At 43.6% G+C, this 20456-nt stretch overlaps 1 protein-coding gene across 1 annotated transcript in view; it reads right to left on the reverse strand.

Annotated features, from left to right (window-relative positions):
* Nucleotides 1-81: 81 nt before the first annotated feature.
* SLC1A4 (solute carrier family 1 member 4) overlaps nucleotides 82-20456 on the reverse strand; it is a 33820-nt gene continuing 13445 nt past the window's right edge. The window contains exons 4-8 of the mRNA XM_079298123.1: nucleotides 17687-17853; nucleotides 14825-15058; nucleotides 13442-13636; nucleotides 11897-12031; nucleotides 82-9687 (exon numbers count right to left, since the gene is read on the reverse strand). Coding sequence (XP_079154249.1) covers nucleotides 9453-9687; nucleotides 11897-12031; nucleotides 13442-13636; nucleotides 14825-15058; nucleotides 17687-17853 — 966 coding nt within the window. The 3' untranslated portion in view covers nucleotides 82-9452. The remainder of the gene's footprint in view (nucleotides 9688-11896; nucleotides 12032-13441; nucleotides 13637-14824; nucleotides 15059-17686; nucleotides 17854-20456) is intronic.

The raw sequence follows: 20456 nt of genomic DNA on the forward strand, positions 1-20456 counted from the left end.
CCAGCAGGATGTCCCACTGCATGTGCAAGGCTGATCTAACTAAAAGGTCAGGTTTTCTCCAACCAAAGACAGAAACATGACTTCTTTCTGGGGTGGTTTTTATTTCATATTGAGAAGCTACACAAAGAGAGAACAAATATACATTTCCATGAGAGAAGAGAAAAAAAAGAGTATCCCATTGTGTCACCCTCCTAATACAACAAACCATCCCAACATGAGCCTGGTTGCTCCCCAGGTAGGCAGGGAGTTCTTACTCCAAAGGCTACAGCACAAAACAAACATCTGTAACATCTGCCCCAGGGTCACACACACCCCCAGACACAGCCATATGGTCTTTTTTTTGCATATGTGCACATACATCTGTACTTGGGAGACAATGGAAAGGCTGATAAAGTCACATGGGTGAAACCCACAGCTTTGAAGGAGGAACAGCTGCTGCTGTGCACAGGGATCAACACACCCACATGGCACAAACACTTCCTCAATGGAGTGGTTACTCTAAGCACAAGGTTTTAACCTGAAGGCAGATACATTTGTATCAGTGATACTGGATTGCACTGGAGTGGATGGCAGTGAATTTCAGAGTTCATCTTTCTTTTTATTAAAGTAATTAATCAAATGGTTTAGCATATAAAAATACAATAATCCTCCCTCCTAATTAGAGCAATTTGTGTTCAGGTAGAAATAAAAGCACACACACACACACACACACACACGTACACACTTCAGGAATGCTGCCAGAGAGCTCACAGGATAAAGAAAAGAAAACCATTTTCCTTGTCTCACACCAGGACATCACATTCTCCCTCCTGTCTCCAGGGATAATGGAGTCTTTCAGCTTTGGTGCATATTTGAAAGCCAAACAGCAATTTGGAATTTGTCCTGAAGGGAACCAGGACAAGGCACCTTTAAGGATAATAAGGCAGAAGGGGACTCCTCATGTGCAGGGGTGGTCCTGCTATCCCTGAATCTGTGGGATTAATCAAAATCTAGTCAGTCTTCACCCTCACAAAGTGTGAGTGAGTCAGCCTTGGTTTGCTGTAACCAAGAAGCAGTTCAGGAGCAGAGGTTTGCTCAGCCATTTGCAGTGCTACACATGGTCTCCATCCCATACAACCTTAAAAGAGTGCAGCCAGGATAGTTGCTGATGAAGTCTAAATAAGATTGTGTTCTTAAAATAATGGAATTCTCATGGATGACAAATACATCATCCCCACAATGGCCTTCTGAAAAGACAAGTCAACAGAGCATCTGTTGTGGAGCAGAGCAGGGAGGCAGCAAAGGCAGGGCCAAGGTGGTAGTGATTATTTGACTAAATAAGTGTAAAATGTCATTAAGGTATTGCCTTAGAGAAGCAGGATTTGCTCAGTCCAGATGCTCTCCAAAGCTCTACAAGCATGTCTTTGTCCCCTCCTAACAGGATAGGAAACAGTGCATGTCCTCACATGGGGCCAGAATATCTTTAAGTTTGATCTATGTACCATAGGAGTCTGATCCTGCTGGGATCTGGGCAGACTCCAAGGAGCACAACAGACTCTGCAGGAGGGATACAGAGGAGGCAAACTGAACAAAACATGAGGAAGTTTCCTTCTGCATCAACACTAACCACTAGGAAAACTTTTTTTTTTATTAGAGGCACCACATCATAAGAATACTCTGAGCATGTAAAATGCCTTTAGTTACAGACAAGAAGTTTTAAAAACATTGCTTTACTGCTGTTCTGTCGATCATGATAGTCTTAAAAGGCCCAGCCCATTCCTTTATGCTGCTACAGAGCTATCACCCTAGAAATCCAGAAACCACAGAAAGCTCAGGAAATTACATCAATGCACATCAGTGAAGGCCATGGCCTGTCCTTTACTGACACCAGCATTCCTTCTGGCTCTTAAAAAAGCTGCAATCCAAATCAGTTAATATCTGGAGTATTTTTTATGGTTAAGCACAACTCTTTCTGTGGGAATGTATTCTCAGGGATTCAGACGTGTAAACAATTCCTTGAGAGAAGAGTTCCTTTAGTAATTTCCTTCTGCAACATGTAACTGCAATTAAGAGGCACGCACATGCCATATGCAGTTTAGTTTCAATTACTAAATACATGCTTGGCAAGAAGAGCATTACTTTCTCAGTGTTGTTTTACCAGAAGGAGCAAGTGAAAGCTATCCCAAGGAACATCTAATACCAAATTTCTTGGTCTCTGTGGCTTAAAACCACACCCGTAACTGCATTTCAACAGAGTTGGCTCAAAATCTATTTCCTCATGCTAGTTCCTGTTGGTAGCCCTGCTTGCCTTGCAAGCAACATCCATGGCCTTGGGAGACAAGTTTAAATGTTTCATGAGCAGGATTTTACATAAAAGCTGTTGGCCTGCTGAAATGTCCACAGTTCTCACCTCCTGCTGGCACCAAGATCTGAGGTTAAATCCAAATGAGATTTCATAACTGTTAAGGATGATACATCTGCTGACACTGAGATATAATTCGGTAAGCAACCATACTTACTCTTGAACTCTTGAACAAAAGATTTTTTTTCCTCTTCTATTAAAATCTCTGTACAAAATCAAATATACTTATAAACCCTCAGATGTGGATTTTCTTAAGGAGGTGATAGTTGTTAGCTAACAATGAACTTGGCTTTGGGACTCAAGAGTCTGCTCCTAGCCAGCTTGACAACTCTTCATATGATTCAAGGGAGAGTTCTTTCACCTTTTTCTGTGTTCATTCACTTGTGCAGCTGTGAACTGATGCCTGCTGGTCACAAATGTCTGTAAAGACCCCATGCACAGAATTCTGTGTTAACATTAACTTCCCAAGATAGTGGTCAAATGTGAAGACTTATGGGAGCCAAAAGAAGCCCTTGATCACTTATTGTCAGAGTTAAAATATTCAGGGGCAACTGTCTCAATGTGTTGCCCAAAGTCTGGAAAAAGTTTCAGATCATTTGTCAAACCCTTTTCCCTCCTGCCAGAAACTGAGGCAGCAAGTGAGCATGGCTTTCATCACTATGCTCCCATAGATAACAAGTTGGTCTTTGTCTTCTGAGAATAATGGTCTCCCATGCATTTATCTGAGGGGCATTTGTCCTAGCTATCCTGCAAGGAGGAATGTGGGTCAATCCCTGATCCAGAACTGTACTGCTGTTCTCTGGTCATGGCCAGCAGCCAGCAGCAGCTTATTAGAGTTCTATGCTGGCCCTCTGCATGCTGCCCTGCTGCATTTCAGAAACAGCAGCACTCCTGCCTCTCCCTGCAGATCCCACCCAAGCAGCAGGCAGGGATTTGTGTTGTCTCTGCTACACGCCAGACAAATGCCTGCAACCTTCTTTGACCCTATCCCTATCAAAATGCCAAGGAAAAGATGCTTCTTTATCCTCTTGCTTACCCTGTCTTCTGTGATGGTGTCCCTGCAGCCTTTCAGACATTTTTCTTCACCTTTGTCACCCATACTAACAACAGATAACTTGTTCTTTTGAGTTGAAAAGCTCTCCCACTGAAACTAGTCAGGAACTAAACTGTCAAGACTCCCAATTTAGATGTTGAATTCATGGTGATGTCTGTTAATTTACCTGAGCCTAAGCTTTCATGGCATGTCAGGGGGAGATGGAAGGAGGCAGATAGAAGAGGGCACTGTGTTGTCTTTGACTAAGTCACACCACTTTTCTGAACTGCAGCTCACACTGACACCAGCTCCCCTGCTCCCCTTGAATTAGCCCAGCAAATGCATCCACCTGATGTCCTTTCCATCAGTCATTCCTCCTCTAGCACAATGCAACTCTGCATACTTTGATTATTTGATTACTTTCAGATTTTTTAAAATTCATTATCAGTCAAGATTTACTGCTCTGTGTTTTAAGAGTGCTTTCCAAATATTGCACCTCACCATCTTTCACACTATGGCGTGAGAGACATGTAAATATCTGTAAATGTAATTTGCAGAAAAGGAAGCAAAGGTATAGGACTTATGCAACCTGCCTATTCTGTGCTGTTCATCTGTCACCAGATCAGTCATGACAGGCAGCTCTGTAATTATGAACTGCCAGGGCTCTGTTAAAATCAGTAAAGATGTGACAATTTTTCTTGGGTGAGAGTTTATCTTTTAGTCTTTTGACTTTGTACCTGAGGCCCACTGCTCACTGCCTGTGGGAGGGTCAGGAATTAAAAATTAGTTTTAAATGGGATGATGCTTTACAGTGGCTGCAGAAATGCACTGTGCTAGCAGAGGACCAGAGTGAAGATTTAGCCCAGAGCGTTGACCAAAGCTGCAAATCTTTGCAGAAGACTTGGTGGGTATGTCCCTTTTGTAAGCTCTTGAGGACACAACCTACAACATATGGCTGGGTGAGTCACAGAGATGACAGGGACTTTGACTTGACTGAAAGAGGAACTGCCTAAACACCTCAGATTTTGTTGCTCTTGCTGCAAAGAAGGAACCACAGGAGAACAGGAATGGTGACACTGGGTCATGTCCATATCTGGCACCAGCCACAGCAGAGTATGGAAACAGAGGAAGCACCAGGAAATCTCCCCCTCACACCTCCCCACTAATCTCTCACCATCTCCAGCTCAGGGCCATTGCCTCCTCAGGGCTGCCCAGAAAAGACAAAGTAGAGGTTCTTTCACCAACTGATGTGGTACTCTGGCCAGTTCCACATCTCTGTTACATTCAGAGGACACAACATCCCGTTGTGTCCCAAAGGATCCCGTTTGTCGCATCCTGGCAGGGGAAGCCTGGGATTTGCTCCAGTCCTTTCTCAACACTAAAACTATCCCAATTGCAAGAGACACCCCCAGAAGGGTTCAAAGGCCTTTGCAATTACCAACACCAAGACTCAGCATGAGCTGAGCTCTAAGGAATACAACACCTTTACTGAAAATATCCTAGAAGCAGTAGTCCTGGCACCTTCCACTGCTCACTACAGTTTTTCAGGCATCTACAGCCACATCTCACAGCACAGAACAAGCAACTTCTCAGTGTGAGAGACAGATACTGCTCTGCACTCTCAGAGCAACTCTGAATTACCAAGGCTCACAAACCTCTGCTGAGCTCAGGACAGGAGCAAGGCAGAATGCAAACTGAAGCCCTCAAAACTGACCAGTCTCCCATTTATTCCTGAGCCACTGAAACATAAAAAGAATATAGGGTATTCCAGGAAACAGGATGAGATCATGCTGTGATAAATAAAGCATGAACAGTCAATCCTAGAGAAGAAATAAAAGATGGTGCAAAACAATCAAATAAACTTCACTGAAAAAAGGTTTGCAGACTCTTCAGTATTTCATAGAATCAGAATCCACTGAGTTGGAAGGGACCCATGAGGATCGAGTCAACTCCTGGCCTTGCACAGGACACTCCAAGAAATACACCATGTAATTTTCATATCTTTCTCTCAAATAGCAATTCCTGCACTTGAGGGTAAGACATAACCCAAGGAGAGAACTTGTACCTTCTGGGGCAAAAAAAACCAACCCATAAACAACAACAACAAAAAAATCATAAAATCAAGTAGAAAGTAGTGTTTTCTACATGGAATTTATTCCTCTTTAAAAAAATGCAACTGACTAAAGGTTTCCAATTTACAGTCAGGAGAACGGAAATGTATGTCCAGTCAAGAGACACTGGAGTTAAGTACCACACTGGCACCAGATTTGTGGAGTACCTGGGTGAGAGCAAAGCAGAGCAGGTAGTCCTGGCTGCAAGGCTCCTGAGCACCTCCTCAGCTCACAGCCTCCTGGAACAGGAAGCTCCCAGTGTAACACATTACACTGCAGGTCAAGAACAACATCTCAAACACACATCCCTCAATTGCCCTTTCATTTTTCTCCCAGTGCCCTTACCTGAAGACTCTTGTCACTTAGAGCAAATGGCAAGTCTTCTATCTTACCAGGCTTACCACCAGGACCCACATAATTACAGTGGCAGTTGTTGGAATGTATCATGTTTTTTTACAATCTCAGAGGGTGCAATACTGGATCTTTCATATTCCTGCCTTAAGAAAACAATCCAGGTAGAGAGTTGTAGAATGCATCATGGCTATCATGAAGAATGGAAATATCACAGAAAAACAAGAAAAGTAAATTCTAACACAAATGATAAAATGACCAAGATGTTCTGACAAGCAGTAGTTACCCAGCACTCCTGCTTCCACAGAGCCCTCTTGTTCTGCACAAACAACAAAAGAACTGGCACATTTTTAAGTCTAAAGTAGGTCTTCTGTAAGATCACAGATTTCTGGCAGGTTAAGAGCTGAACACTCATGGTTCATATAAGTCCTATGATATCTGTTTCCAAGAGAAGGAATGTCAGATTTCCTTAATTAAATTCCTGCTATAAGAATGATTTGACCTCCTTAAATCCAACTGCTCTACAAGCTCTACATGGGATTAGAAATTCACATCAATGCAAAACATGGCAATCCACTAGTGGGGGTTGGGAGAGGCATTCAGGGAGGCATTCTGAAGCTTCTGCTTCATACTAATACTGGGATATTTGCTTTAGTTTTCCATTTCCTGGGAGCCCCTGTCAGGAACAATGTGCCACAGCCTATGGCACACTGCTACAAGGATGAGGCACACTCCAGCTGTAGCACCATAGGGAAGAAGGATTGTATGGCAATGGCAAGATGCTTGCAACAAAAACCAACCTTTGGGTTTGCCCAGGCAGTACTTTTACCTGTGGGCAACAACAGCTTCAAGGTGAAAAGAAATTAAGATGCATTCTTCTCTGAAATGGTGCTGTGATGCTTCATGAGTTGTCCTTTGAGTGCTGCCCTCATGTCCTGATCCTAGCTGCATGTATCACAGTGTGGGAGAGCATCATAGAACCACAGAATGTTAAGGTGTTGGAAAGAAAGATCATCCAGTCCCAACCCCCCTGACACGTGCAGGGACACCTCCCACTAGAAGAGGTTACTTAAGGCCTTATCCAGCCTGGCTTTGAACACTGTCAGGGCTGGGGCATCCACAATCTCCCTGGGCAACCTGTTCCAGTATCTCAACAGATTTCATCTCTTTCAATTCGTATCCATTGGTCCTTGTCCTACCACTACAGTTCCTGACAAAGCCCCTCTCTGGCTTCCCTGTAGGTCCCCTTTAGATACTGTTCTCTTCTCTGGGCTGAACAGCCCCAATTCTGTCAGCCTGTGTTTGCAGTGGATGTGTTCCCATCCTCTTCGTGGCCATCCTCTGGACTTGCTCCAACAGCTCCATGTCCTTCTTATGTTGGAAACACCAGAAGTGTACACAGTACTCAGGGGGTCTCACAAAAGCACAGGAGCTGAATGTCTGATGAGGAATAAAATGCAACCACAGAACTCAGCCAACAGGGGACACATCAGTTTTTCAGCTTTCTTGAGGCACCCTTATACTATTTTAAAATCAAAGTATTTGGGGTTCTGCTGCATTCAAATATTTCAAAGAGAGACTTAAAAATATGCTTTTGGTTTCCTGAGTTGAAACGAGTTGGGATGATTCTAACAGGAAGAAATGCAAAGTTGATCTGGGCAAAAGACATCCCTACAGAATTGTGTTTGTCTCCTTCTATTTTGGAGATGAGCCAAGGAATGACCAAATTTTGTGGACATGGTTACAAATAAATTGGTTAAAAAGAAACTCCACCTGCAGTTTCCCAGTGGGCTGACTAATCCTTTCCTACTTGGATTGCCTGCATGGCCCAGCTCACATGATTAACCAGCCAGTCATGACACACTCACTGCGCTCTCCCTCAGGGCTGGGCACATCTCACTCTGAGCGTCTTTCTGCAAATTTCATCGTGTCCCTTTACCAGGAGGGATGCTTTGCAAGGGAAGGCAGCTGCTGCTATGCAAGTGGAGTTGCCTCTTCCTAGTGCTGCTCTTTCTGCAAGATAGATTTCTCTGAAGTAAGAGAGGAGAAAGAAAAAGGGAGACTTTAGCAGTTTTTGATATCAAAGCTAAGTGTGCATACATATTGCTGAGTTAATAGTGTGGAGATAAACCATATGCAATCTCTTGCATTGAAATAGCCAAGGGAAAATATCACAAGTCCAGGCAAATCTTGGCATGTGTAGTCATAATGTTTTTTTAACTATTAGCATCCAAAAAGCCAAGATAAACCAACAGGATCGTTGTAATGAGTTTGCCAGACTTCATTCAGGTTTGGGATGCAAATTCAGGAAGGATACTGTAAAGGCAAAAAGGAGTAAGAATCCAGAAGCATTTGGCTGAGCTTCAAGCAAAGGTTACCATCTACCATTAAAGCATTACCCTGGCCAGCACCACCCAGAATTACTAAAAGTAAACTGCTGCCAGAAGAACATTTATGGCAGAAACAGGTAGCCATCTCCCACACAGAGATTATTGGGATTGTAAGCTTGCCTCTTCTCTTCCCCTTTCAAGCCAAGACTCAGACTTGCCTGTCATCAGTTTCCACATGATGTGCGTTCAGAATTTTTCCTCCCCTATTCAATTTTGCTGGAAGAGAGTATGACTAAAGTTGTTTGGATTGACCCATAAAATAAACATGAGCAGGACGTAGTGTGCTAGCATAGGATCACGTGGGTTTTCATGAAGGGAAGGGACTTCTGGATTTATGGATGTTGTCACAGGCAAGCCTCTTTAAGACATACTAACACTGGAACAGACTACATTTTTTTCAGCCCAAAGGGATTACTTTAACAAACTTTGTTCTTCCTCTGGATTTTTTCCTTAACAGCTTGATTAGAAGAAAGGAGGAAACCAATCCTTGCTCTGTACAAAGATCTCCTCTGTTTGGTGCCACAGTTTGGGAGTTACTCACCAAAAGGCAGGAAAACTACTATGAGCTGCAATGCAGTGGGAGAATTAAACAAGTCTCTATAAGCTATTAATTTAGGCATGAAACAAAAGAAAATTAAAAATGGAAACCAGCTAGTTTTAAGGACGTATTCAATATTTTTAATGGATTGGAGAACATGAGAGGAAGGGGAGTGGGAGAAAAATGTTGCTTCATATCATGGCTATAATGGTGGGTAAATGTTTCCACACTACAAAACAAATTTAAGCAACATTTTCACCCACTCTGGAGTTTCTAGACTGCTTCTCCATTCAAACAGCAGCAAAAATTTTTCCCTACAATAAGCACATACTGGGTTTGTCTACCTCCCCATCTTCAACCATCTGAGCCTTCACTAATGGAAGTCTTGTTACACCAGAAGCCTCAATGGCAGTTCTCACGTACATGTACACAACTGTGCATGTGCAACATGTACACATGCACACACATAAACTATCAAAATACTATTATAAAGCGAGTGCTTCCTTCTCAACACCCCTTCTCTGCCCACCCCACCTCCCTCCCCTTCCCCAGGCCAGCATATTTCAAAACAGACTGGAACTGAGCACTTCCAAGAGCCATCCAGCCCCTGGTTGTACTGCAAACGTCTGGGTGCGTCGACAAGTCCCTGGGCCACCTCTAGGACTGGTCTCGATGAGCAGCCTCGAGTTCACAATACTGATTCCTTGGATTCAGGGTCTGCTGTGCTGCTTGTGTTGGAGACTGGGTTTTTGTGGGTTACCAAAGGTGACGTTTCTGCTTCAGACTTGCTGTTAGCAACTGCTTCTACGGTGACTTCCTTCAGCTCTTGCTCTCTCTCTTTCTTGTCTTTCTCATTCAGGTAATTAAGGATGCCCGCTCCCAGGGCATCCCCTTCCACATTCACAACTGTGGTGGTTCGGTCCCTGGTGAAGGGAAGCAAAAAATAAAGCAGAAGGCTTTTAGTTTTAAGAGAGTTACAACACAATAAGGGGAGCTGATTCACCCCTGCTGAACCACTAACATCGGTGCAGCTAGACAAGTGAGATGTAGTTACCACAGGTGTTTTCCACAGAAGTACAATCACTATTTCAGAACTAAAAATGTGCACCAGAGCAGGTTTAAAGTCAAACTGTTACTGTCACCAGCTTCTGGTCTCTCTGCAGGTTGCAGCAATAGTACTACTCCTTCTCAGGCAGCCTGCTCCTCATAGGTCAACTCCTCCCTCTTCCCTTTCCCCAAGCCAGCATTTTTCAAATGCATGTTCAAAGCAGGAACTTACTTTAGGCTTATCCAGAAAGTAACTCAGAGCACCCAACTCTCTTTTTTAACTACTGTGACTGGTATCTTAATCCAAGTATCTACTTAAGGGATCCTTCCAAAAGCAGGCAGAACAACTTCTGCTCTCTGCATTTGTTGCCTGTAGCACCTGCCCTAATTTTTGGTCCCACAACATAAAACTAGCATGCCAGGGTGTAATGGAAAAGATTTATGGCCATAAAGATACAGTGTTCTCATGTGGCTTTTGAGACTTGCAAGCCATTCTGCAGCCTAACTTTAACAGGGGCTCAACTTGCAGTTGTGGTCCTCTCTGGTAACAAAACAGCTGGCATTAAAGCACAATATGGGACTCCTTCCTCCCCCCTTTTGCTACCACAAAGCTGAGCTCCTTGACTAGAACACTGTTGACCACAGAGGGGTGCTACCTATTTTAAAAGGAAGGTAACCAGCACAACACAGGCCAAGAGCAGCCCAGAGTGAAGGGAAGGGCAAGTTTTTCACTCTTGCCTTCAATCTCTTGAAAGTACAGGTGTGGAATGCCCAGACACTACTGTACTTCCTTAGGAAGACAGGATAAAATGGGCTAGCCACTGCTTTGCTCATCTCTTCTGTCCTTTGGAGGTGGCTGACCCACAAGAGGTTGCAGTAAGAAAGAGTGTGATGACCCCAAGGAAGTTGTAGGAATATGATTAAGCTCCACAGACACATGCTGTGTGGGAAGATAATACAGCTGCCACCTTCTCCAATTTCTGAAATGCAAGGGTGTCCTCAGGCACAATCCTAATTTCTACATCTGCTGTGGGAATGCATCATCTATACAGAGAGAGACTGGTGTTTCCAAAAAGCAATGCTGAAGCATATGTGCAGTCTAAACCAGGAACTGCCCAACAACCTACCAACTGGAAACAATTACCTAAGTGGGATTCAGATCACTTGACCCATACTGACTTTCTTTCCCAGAAGATGCAAAGGAAGGTGGTAATACTGTCTACTAAACTTGTGACACTCAGCAGTATGTTCCAGCTATGACACTGCCCCAAGCAGTGTCAAGTGTCACAAACCCTCTGTGTCCCTGCCCTTCCAATGGACAGCACCTCTCTGTGACTTTGATCAGTCTTGAAACTGTAAGAAAAGTTCAAACAATAGCTGACACGTGGGAAACTGCTTCCCACATGTGACCAAGGGAGCTTTCCACAATTGATGTTCAGACTCAATTTCCTTTGTCCTCCCCTGCCCTTCTAGTGTCTGATTAATTTCCAGCAATATCAACACCTTCTAAATGGACTTTGAACAACAGTTCTAATTAGAATTGAAGCCAAGAAGAAATACATTTCTAAAAAGGCTGAATAAAAAAGCTGAAGAGGGAATTTAGCATACTGACTGCTTTAACTGGGAAGGCACTACCTTTTCCATTCCCCATCACAAGATATCTGTCCTGTAGTCAGTTATCTTGTAGAGTCTTATTTTCTACTGGGTTATATTCTGTACTCTGACCATGTTTCTAGCTAAAGGATGGACCACGTTCCATGCTACAAGGATGCTGTAGTGAGGTGGATGTCACACTCTTCTCCCATGTAACAAGTGACAGGATGAGTGGAAATCGCTCAAATTGCACCAAGGGAAGTTTAGATCAGATATTACGAAACTCTTTTCCATGGAAAGAGCTGTAAATCTTTTGAACAGACTGCCTAGGGAAGTGGTGGAGTCCCCATGACATGGCTTAATGGTGAGCACGGTGTGGTGCTACACTGACGGCTGGCCTTGACAACCTGAACGGTTTTTTCCAGCCTCAGCCATTCTGTAATTGCACGTTTCCATGCCTTGCAAGCAGGTATGTGAGGCTGCAGTACTCACACAATCCAGTCCACGGCCAGGATGAGGGACAGGTCGTTGGTGGGCAGCCCGATGGCCTCCAGGATGATGGCGATGGTGAGGACGCCGCCGGCAGGGACCCCGGCCGCTCCCACGCTGGACGCCGTGGCCGTCACACTGCAAACCATGCCCACGCCCCGTTAGACAGGCTCCCAGCTCTCTCTGCTGCTCTGCCACATGCCTCCCTGCCATGGGAACTGCCACAAACGCTCCAGCATGGGGCACACGGAGCATTTGCTTCCCAGGAAAACCCCTTCCTGCCTGCTGATGCAGAGGAAGGGGTAGAGGACAGGGGCTAAGCAGGGATCCACAGCAGTTACCGTGGTGATGGCTACGGGCTCAACACCAGCACTGCCTTTGCAGGATGAGAAACAACCAACACAACTGTATCCTGCTGCCTGACTAACATTCCCAGCTCCAGCATGCTGAGTGACTTACACCTCCTGACCCCCCGTGTATAAAGGCAAACCCTGCCATGGAGGGCACAGCACCTTCTCTGTGTCTCATTTGCATCCCAACACAGACCCTAAATCAGGAGCTGGAAATCTGCAGTGCATGTGGTCTACACACCCTTTTGTGTACAGATGTTTGCAACTGAGCTCTCCTTGGGCTATCACTGCATCATCCTCAGACGTGTCTTCACACCCGAGTCAATGGTAGTACCTGAATAGCTAATTTGGCTACCCATCAAATAAAAAAAAACAGTGCCCCAACCCCTGCTTTAAATAGACAAACAACATACTGGGAAACACAATCAAGAAGGAAATAAAACCTGGCCAGGAAGGGTAAAAAAATGCCAGGAACCAGCCCTAGGAGGCATCTGGTGGATGCAGCTGTGGCTGCTGGGCACAGTGAGGAGCCAGAACTGCTTGTAGCATCCTCATTTAAGGGGTTTTGAGGAGAGAAATTAAGATAATAACACTTTATAAGATATGGGACATTGTAGGATATTCCAGGCATAGAGTGGATAGAGTCTTAGAGAAGGAGATAGGACTGAGATGGTGGAAAGGCCAGTGGAGCAAAGCAGTTAGGAGGGGAACAGCAAGGGATCTGATGAGGAAAGCTAGTAATGTGGTGGTAGGAAGGACAGAGGTAAGCAGGAACAGAGTCCTTAGTACAAAACAGATGCATAAGGAACAAGGCATTGTCAGGAGAATTTTCTAAGACATCCAGAGGAGGAATCAGGGGCTGCTTTCTGGGCAGTGCAAAATGCCTCAACTACCCAGCCTAACAGTGACTGGAGGATGGAGGAGTGACATGCTTAAAGCAGAGGAATTTCATGTGTTCAACTTAAACAGCTCAAAGCCTATTTCAGAATTCAATTACCCCTCCCAGGTTCCATCTTTTATTAAATGGAGAATCTTGTAAAGGTTTAAAAACTCCATCCTTTAATCACCCTATAATTATGTCACATAGCAGTTTGCAAGCTTTAGGTCAGATGTGGAATGCTAACTGTTAGTTATTAACAGAGAGACCACAGATTGAACCTATCTGGGGGCCAGAAAGATGTGGTTGCAAGCAACTTACAGAATTGTGAAGATCTGCCCAGGGTTGAGGTCGACATTGTTCAGCTGAGCAATAAACACAGCTGCCATGCACTGGAAAATTGCAGCTCCATCCATGTTTACAGTGGCCCCAATGGGAAGGATAAACCTGCTGATCCTCTTGTCAACTTTGTTGTTCTCCTCAATACACTTGATCATGGACGGGAGCGTGGCTGAGCTGGGAGCAGAACAGGGAGAAATGAAACACAGAGCACCAGGGTGCTCTGAATGCCCCATCACTATCTCATGGCCTTCATGTTTCTAACGTGCTGCAGACAGGACTGTCAAGACAACACCATTTTATGGTCCCTCTCTGTCATGAGGACAATGAAGGACCCTCCTGGTTGAGTTTTGAGCAAAGGTATTTAATAATCTGCTTTAATCCAGAAAGCTGATAAGGACTTTAATCTCCCAGAAGCAAGAACTCATGACTTAACATAGTATGCAGCATGGCTGTAGAATGAACGAGTCTCAAACTACAGACATACAGTAACAGATGCAGATATAGCAGGGGAGGTTGGAACTAGATGATCTTTAAAGTTCCTTCCAACCCAAATCATTGCATGATTTTATGACAATATAAACACAACAGATGCAACAGCAATCTCTGTTAATGCTGTATTACCTTCTCAAATGAACAGTAAAATAATTAAAATTAAAACATCACTCTTATATTTACTTCTTGTTTTACAAATTACATGGTTTTATTCACAAACTCTCTCCTACTATGCAGAAGGAAAGAGTTTATAAATAGCACTTCAGCTCCATTGACAGACATGCAACTGCTTTTGGGGATGACCTGAGATGATTTTATATAAATATGTTGTTTGATCAAGTGTTTGTGCTTGACAAAAGCATAAATGACATGCTGAATCATTTGGTTATGACAAACAAAAGCTGATCAGGCCAGATTTTTGAAATAAATAAGGTTAAATGCCTTTACACTAGCAACCAAGTCTACTTTGCTCCTACAAAATCAGTCTAAATTTGTTCCAGGTCCTTCTGAACTTAAAAAGTAAACTTCTGAGGACAAAGTCACTCACTACTGACCCTCACATCATTTAAAATTGAAAGGACAGCTGGCAGGATCATTTAAAGACAATAATTTTATTTTTTTTCCTCCAAAGATATTTCCAACTCAGCATCATGCTATGGTCCAAATATTTTGAGGAATTCTTTTCAACAGCTGATAATCAGCATGTGCTGTGTGGCAAGCTGACAACAGCAGTGAGACTCTCTAAGCTCAGAAGACTCTTCCTACAAATCTCAGGAACAATATCCACACCTAAACCTAAAACTGGACACAGCCAGTATCAAACTGGACACAGCCAGGTGACAACCAACCAGAAGTGGCACAGAAACCCACCTGGAGCAAGTGGCAAAGGCAGTGGCAAGTGGAGTGATAAGTCCTAAGAGAAAACGATAAGGATTTTGCCGTGTGGCTGCAAAATAAATAAGCGGCAGAATGATTCCTCCGTGGATGATGTGGCCCAGGATAGAGGCAAAGATGTATTTTCCCAGACTGGTGACCAGCAGCACAATATCTTCCATTTCCACAATCTTGCTCCCAACAAGGAACATAATTCCAATAGGTACATACCTGTGCAAATGCACAATTGGCTGTCATTAAGTACAAACAAAAAGCCTTGGAAAACACTACATTTTCTGTCCTGGAGATAACATTCTGCTAAAGAATCTGCTGCTCCTATTGAAGGGTGGTTCCTTATTCACCATACATTCAGGTTAGGCAAATTGTTTGGTGGATGGTAAGCAGACAAATTAAAAAAGGTCTGTTCACTTATGCCCTCAGAGATGGAGCTAGGATAGTGCCAAAGGGAAGGTGAGTGGAAAACAGAAATGCTGCCAGGACCCACCAGGGCAAGACAGCACTGGGGAGGGCAAGGGAGCAGTATCATATCACTGGAGTAGAGAGAGGGGTCAAAAAGTTAGGTCTTACACATGCAGAAACTCAGAGCAGAGTCAGGTCATTAAAATTACAGACACACTGGGTGCCAGCTCCATGGAGGTTAAGAAAAAGCTATGTACATACCAGAGAGCTCAGCTAAAGGCTGCTGAGGCATGAGCCAAAGACAGCAATTAACTCTGCTATTTGCCTAAAAAGGACTAAGTTAAAGGATGAGGCTTGCAGAGTTTCCCCCAAGCGACCAGCCAGGAACACACACATATCCATGCCTCCTATCTAGAAACATGCCACGTCAGCATTTGTTTTAAGTTTCCTTTGTCAAGAGCACCTGGAACTGCTCCAGGGGAAGGGCCACCTGCAGGCCACAGCCACAGCTCAGGTCCCAGTAGCCCTGAAAGGACTGAACTGCCCTTGAATAGCACAGCAGGTCTAATCAAACTGTGTGAACCACTGCAGGCCCAGGACCAGCTCCTTCCTAAGCTCCACTGGAATGTTTGTGTCTGAATACCTCTGCTGATGCTGTCCACACTCCATCCCTTTCTTCTAAGATTAGGAAATACTAAAAGATCACCCAGCTCCCCAAAACCTTGCCCCAGGAAAACATGTGACTACAAAACATTTGCCTCTACATCTCAGGAATAAAAAATCCAATGCCCATGCTCAGAGAAGCTGATTTATGGAGTTAGAAAAAACTTCAGAAGGTTTGGTTAAGCATACAAAGGTCTGGAAAGGTGGGAAGCCTTAAGGCTGCTCAGATCACTCACTTCTTCCTGGCCTGCCTCTTCCTCAGTGGTTCTGCAGCTTCTCTGTTCTATGCACTGAGCATCTCCTATGTCCCAGATCCAGGTAAGCATCCTCTGTCTTCCCTTGGCCAAATCTCTAGGGGGGCCTGTGCAGCATTCCCCACTTAGCCTCTGCAATTCTGCCTTTGAACTGTGTTTCTGAGGACCCCAATTAGCCAGATCCAGCTGAGTCCTGGTCCTCCCCAAGCTCTGCAAACATGAACACTGAATTCCTCCCCTTGAAGACAAAAGAACTGAAAGTTGAGACCCAAGAGCTGCTAAACACAAGAGTGGCTTTTGAACAGCACCAGATATGAGCTCAAGCTGCCTTTGCTCCTGGTAGTATGATTTCACCATTCCAAAGTATCCCTGCACATGCAGCTTGACAGATTTTGAATAAATGCAGGACTACACAGGAGCCTTAAGGAAGGAAAGAGAACAAGTAAGGGCTTTACTTAAGGGTCAGCAGTGGTCCCCATAATCCACAAAATAAAGGATTACATACCAACTGATTGGCTTGAAGTGCTAGCACTGTAATAAGCTGAATATATGAACTGCCTCTTATCAGTATTCAGTGTCCAAGGAATTACACTCAAGAGCAAAAAGCTTAAGCTGCTGAGACTGAATTTTTTAATCCCTTATGATAGCAACTAACACAGAGATCTGCCTGTGTAAAATCAGGTGTTTTGTTAAAACCCTTCTAACTTCTTCGGGAGAGGAAAACAATAGGAATGAAAAATGCAGAATGAAGGAAGAAAAAAAATACCTCTGCTAAGGTAAATTTACAGCTTTTTCACCAGCTTTGGAAAGGGAGTGAGAAATATCCCACTAGTAATTTGTTTGCTAGCTATCTTTATGAATATTTTTAACTTTGTATGTGAGGTATTAGTACTGTTGATTTCACAGGAGCAGCCTAACTCCATACAGCTACCCAAGGACAGCCATGATACTGCTCTGAGGCCCAGGTTCATCCCACCTGATGGAAAACCCAGCCAGGAGGCTGTTCCTATCCCAGTGGCCTGAATCACTGCCTAGAGGTGCCTGCCTCCTCCAACGCTGATTTCTTCCCTAATGAAAAAGTTCAGTGTGCTCCAGTTCCTAACTAACAAACTTCTTTTGGTGTCAAAAGTTTTGTGGGATTGATCAGAGCACTATACAGCCCATAAACATTTCCAGACTCCAAGGAATTAAGTGAAATAATGCATTTGCTCATTAATAGGAAAGAGGGGAAAAAAAATCAGCCCTAAGAAATACTGAGTTTTCTTTCCACTAAATAATCAAGGAGTCATGGAGATTTATAGGCAATCCTTTGAAGTTCTCCAAGCCTGATATCTTAAGTTATGAGTGACTGTCTCATTACAGGGCACAAGCAAGGAGAAAAGACCCCATTGTGTGACACCACAACATTCACTTTTGCTGTGATGAGGGATCTCCCAGGAAAAAGCTGGACAGAGATGAAATGTGAGTTTGCTGATCTGAGCATAACACTGTAGTGCAGATGTACCTGCAGCCACACACTTACCACATAATCCAGGTGACCAAGACCATTGTTGCCTCATTGAATGAGTTAAAGAAGCGAATCAGATCTTCCCCCTCTGGGCCAAGCTTTTTCAGTGCCACTCCTAAAACCAGAGCAAACATCACCAGCCCCAGGATGTTCATCCCTTTGATCTCACTACCGACAGGGATCTGCAGAGACACAAAAAGAAAGTTTGTTACATATGAGGACAAAACCCAACAAAACAGCCACCTAATTTTGTAGCTGTCTGATTGATTTGAAATAAACAAGCAGAACCTATTTTGGAAAGGAAAAATCTATTTTGTTGTAGGGAATCAAAGAGACATGGATGCAGTCCAGGTACAAACCTCCCTAGTTATGAGCTGGCATGGATTCACTGGAGAAGGAAAGGACCTGGTACTACCTCCCCATGTGCCCCCCAATTCACTCAGGACTTTATTGCAATGATGATACCAAGGTGAAAACCATGAGAAAACAACCAATGTTATGCAGTAGAAAGAGGGGAGAAAGGCAACAAACTGTGACAACCTACTCCATCTGTCCATGTCAGCTGTGGGAGATAGAGAACAGAAGAGAGATACCTGTTCCCCTTCTCAGAAATCTGTCACTGCCTGGGAAAAAAGAGGACAAAAAACAGGATCAGGATCCACCTATTGACAAAAACTAGTCTACCCACAGGTGTGCTCTGTTAATCCTTCATGGTTTGCTTCTCAAAGAGAGCTGGAGCTCTCTTTGGAAATGTAGTATCACATGAACTGAATGAGTGCTCTTGTGGCTGCATAAAAATATAATTGTTCTGATAAACTGTGGTTTTTTTCTCTCCAACTTGGCAGTACAAACATGTCAAATTGTTGTTTTATTTGGAAGAACTTGTACAACAGATGAAGTTTGTGTATAAGTTTTGGCCTTTTGGCTAGTTTAAGTGGATACTAGCTCAACACTAGGAAAGAAAAATACATTCTGAGCTGAAAGTTTGAAATGAATATTGACTAAAGAACTCAGGATACTGATCTCCTAAATCTGATCAAACTAGTCTGCTTAAAATTGATGTTTTTGCTGAAAGTATGCTGCTGAACTGGACTGTCTCTAAATGGCAGGTAGAAACAAAGACCTTCAGGGAAAGGGATAAAATGTAAATTATACACAAAAGCAGGAAGGTTAAACTGTTGTTAAGAGAAGTGTTTATAAACAGTGAAGGTGCTGGCATTTTTATTCAGTAGGTAAAAAAGTAATTAGATATGGAATCTGCAATTTTTATGGCAGTTGCTTGTTCAGGGCTAAGCTGCCACTATTTATTTGATTCCTGATTGAAAGAACTGAGAACATGGGCAGATATTAAGTATGAAGCACAGTATATCTCCAGAGATGCCTGAAGAAACATGCTGTCACCCACACTAACACTTTTCTGTCTGAATAGTTTTGGATATATTCTCTTTTTGGGACTGAAAGCTCTAAACTCTTCTGTGGTTAGAAAAGTTAAGACAAAACAAATTACACCCTCCTATTAATTAAATAAACCATCTGTGTACATGGGATGTTCTTTTATATCATGTTATACTGTATTCATTTGATAAAAGGGTAATATGAAATGTTCAGCTGGAACAGAATTTTACCATAACAGGCCTAAACCATCTAGGGAAAAAAAACAAAAAGAAAAAAGAAAAGTCTTAAAGCCCTAAAACCAGTGAATACTCTTTCATTTTGCTTCCCATTCTAGAAAAAAAAAAAAATTATGGAACTTTACTATGGAACAGAAATTCAGTGTTTCAATGTTGTAGAAGTCCAGCATTCTGACCTGGATGTTGCTGGGAGAGAAACTCTGTACTCTCCAGAATGACAGTACAGTGTCTTCTTTCACCCTTGGAGTGGTCTCTGTCCACCTGGCTCCCAGCACTGTGGTAACTGCTGCTGCTGTTCTCCAGGTGCTCACACTCTCCAGCACTTCAAGCCTAGATTTTGTGATCTGGGGACCCCCTGACATCTTGGTGGCCTGAAGATGACTGTGTGTGCCACTGCCAAGAGCTTGTGAGCTGTCTCTCTCTATTTGCTGCCATCTTTTCCCTGCTTTCAGGTCTTGCTCTCCCCTTGTCTCTCTATCACTGATTTCTTTACAACACACAACATTCACCATCACCTCCCAACACTGCAGATGTAGGCAGAAGATGCACCACTTGCCTAGAGCAGTAACTTATTGCAAGAAATTTCTCTCTGCAAATCCAGAGGATGACCTGCAGCATTCAGGGAATTCCACCTCGTTGTGACACAGTATGGAATGAGTCCAGCAGAAAATCTTCAGCGGAAGATCCTCACAATCCCAGCCTCTAAAACTGGCAGATGTTGAACAGCCTTTTTGTACTCTCACAGAAGAGTGTATCACCCCAAAGGGTCAGCCAAACCAAGCAGCATTGTGGACACCAAACAAAAACAGCTTTAATCAGAACTTTGTTCCTGGACAAACTATGGGACACGTTATTGTTTGCCTGATTATGCATTCTCTTAGGAAGATTCATGGAGCTCTTCTGGTCCTTGAATCTCTCTGAAGATCCATTGTATTTTAGCTCTTGAAACAAAATGCTTATCAAGGAAACAACTGCTGACATTGAACAGTCCAGGAGTAGGTAGCTGAAAAGAAAATGCAGCCATGTGGTGTGAGGAAGAAGAGCAACCACTGGTTTGTGTATTTTTACTCCTGTCCAAAGAGGAACTGAGCCCCTCCAGGCTCCCTGTGCTGCAGATGGTAAAGTGAGATAGTCTGTGCCCCAGGAAGTCTTGC

Source organism: Erithacus rubecula (assembly GCF_903797595.1).
Source record: "Erithacus rubecula genome assembly, chromosome: 2".
Taxonomy (NCBI): Eukaryota; Metazoa; Chordata; class Aves; order Passeriformes; family Muscicapidae; genus Erithacus; species Erithacus rubecula.